Source organism: Prunus dulcis, chromosome 1, assembly GCF_902201215.1.
Source record: "Prunus dulcis chromosome 1, ALMONDv2, whole genome shotgun sequence".
Classification (NCBI taxonomy): domain Eukaryota; kingdom Viridiplantae; phylum Streptophyta; class Magnoliopsida; order Rosales; family Rosaceae; genus Prunus; species Prunus dulcis.
The window spans coordinates 1,268,297-1,270,862 of NC_047650.1; the positions used below are offsets into that span (position 1 = coordinate 1,268,297).

The window sequence follows — 2,566 nt, forward strand, 5'->3', positions numbered from 1 at the left end:
AGTATAGGGATTATGAAAGTTTCATTAAAAGCTCCGCATGCTTCAAAAAGAACCAGATTTTAAAACCACATCGCCACCCGCTTCTCAAATCTGCTGCTACTAACCGTGATTTTGAAAAAAAGCAGCTTTCACTTGTTTTACCAAACACCTAAAGTCAGAAAATTTTAAAAATAAGCTGCTTTTTTTAAAAGCACAGCATTTCCAAACTAAGCCGAAGTAGAAGCCGTCTTACATGGTTTTGCAGTCCATTTGAGTAAAGAAAAGATAATGGATGTTTGATCAAACGATACATGCTCTAAGTGCTGTTTTATGGCCAAAAAGATTTGAATTAGCCAAGTCAGAATTCAAAACACATGCACAAAGATTTAAAAGTACTAGCTAATACTGAAAAACAAATTAACAGAAAGGGATAGAACTTGTCATCATTGTAGTTTTATTAAGCTAGAGCTCTTTATTTCACACATACAATTTAAGTTAAAGCTCACTCTCCATGAGCTATAATACTCTCTTAAACTCTAGCACAGCCAACTACTTACATGCATGCAACTTCTATTGCATCAGGCTACCATTCTAATTCCTTGTCCTTGTTCAAACTGCTCCCTACACATCCTTTGACACTCCTGTTGCTGTGGACCATATTGCCCCTGCATCTTGCACCCTTCCTGGCATTGCTCTAGCTGCCTTATTTTCTCAGTACACTCTTCCTGGCACTGCTCCTGCTGCTCCCTCCTGGGGCGCTCCCATTGGCAACGCGACCGGCACTGCTGCTCGTATTCCTGCTGCATCATTTGCCCAACACAGTATTCCTGACACTCTTGCTGTCTCATTGGGTCGCGCTCCGATTGGCAATGTTGCCGGCACTGCTGCTCAACTTGCTGCTGCTGCTGCTGCCCTTGAAAAACACCCTGCTGCTGCCCCTGCGTGCACGTTCTTACACACTTTAGCCGCTCCCGCGGATCTCTGGTTATCATCTTACATCGTTGCAGGCACTGGCGCCCTCCTCCTTGACCTTGCTGCTGCTGGCAAGCTCTTTCGCACATCTCTCGGTCTGGACTCCGGATGCATTGCTCACGGCACGGCAAGTGATGTCCCTGCTCCTGCTGCCTGCACATTCTCAGGCACTGTTCTTGCTGCTGCGGCCACCTTGCTTCCCTCATGCAACGATCTTCACATGACTGGCCATGGGATGAACACATTTGCAAGCACTCCCCCACTTTCGACTGATCAGATATCGAATAGCATCCTTCCTCGCAGGTGACCTGGGCACGAACAGAAGGCACAGAGGTAGCAAGGAGAAGAGTGGATAGGAACAAAACCAACAAAGGAAGCTCAGCTTTGGTCATGGTCGCCATGCTTGTGCTCAAATATATACTGTGTGTTGAAGTGTGAGAATAGCTGAGAGAGAGAGCTGAGGTATTTATAGAAGCTCAAGGCTAAGCATGCATGCGTACATTTGGCTATGGGGATTACATGCAAGGTGACTGGTGTTCAAGGTGACAAAATTGACGTGTCGTTTTGAACTCAATGGACACTGATAAATCTTCTTCACGGAGATGGATAGAATCTGGAAGTAAGGCCGAAAAAGGTTTGGATTTGCTGAGACTAAAATGGCTGTATGTACTATGTGATGTGTTATATTATGTGGTGGGCCCTTTCTTATGTTTTTTATTTTATCTATTTTGTCCATGTACAATATATATATATATATTTTACTACATTCTAATTTTGGATCTAATTGCAACGAGTAATATAATTAACTGCGTGAACTGGATTAAAACAATTGAAATTACAGGAAAAAGAATTGAAATCATAGTCAAAACTATAATACGAGAATTGTTGAGTAGACATTTTGCACCTACGACTTAGATTTGATTGTAGGCTGTCATTCAACGGCTAAAGAGAAGTCTAAGATAAATTGAATACACATTTTATTTTATTTTAAAAAAATATAAATAATAGTCTAAATAATAGAGGAGGGGGGTTTCTCATTACTGCGTGTGCCCAGGGCCCCAATTTGTATAATACCCTATATATACATACCTATTTTTTTTAAAATAATATAATATATATATATATATATATATATTAGTTCCAAACCAATTATTGTAAATATAAAAACACTTACTTAATCATTCAATTCAAAATTTAAAAAAATGAAATTCAATAAAGGTCCAGTCATTGTAAAAACAAACAAAAATTGCCAAATTGCTCAATTCAAAATTAAAAAGAAGAAACTCAATAAAGACCCAATTATATTTTAGAGTTATAGTTTAAATCAATTAACCTAGTTGAATCAATTAGGAAACTTAAAAAAGACAAGGTGGAAAAACTTGATTATGTATAGTTAATTGATACTTTTGAATTGAAAATGCAAGACATGCGATATTTAAGTGATGTTTTGATGCATTTTATAAAGTTGTTGTATAAATTATATATTAATTATTTCTTTTATGTTACAATTGTGAATTTGAGTTCATATAATTTTTGTTAACTTACTGAAGAAAAAAAATTACATAAATATACATATAGAGTAGAATGCCCCATTTATTAGGATGTTCACCTAGGG

General features: G+C 37.9%; 1 protein-coding gene across 1 annotated transcript; it reads right to left on the minus strand.

Annotated features, from left to right (window-relative positions):
• Nucleotides 1-396: 396 nt before the first annotated feature.
• LOC117615767 (vicilin Car i 2.0101-like) lies at nucleotides 397-1,384 on the minus strand. The gene has a single exon (XM_034344910.1). It carries the CDS (start codon nucleotides 1,350-1,352, stop codon nucleotides 558-560), a length of 795 nt encoding a protein of 264 aa, XP_034200801.1. The 5' UTR covers nucleotides 1,353-1,384; the 3' UTR covers nucleotides 397-557.
• Between the last annotated feature and the right edge of the window lie 1,182 nt (nucleotides 1,385-2,566).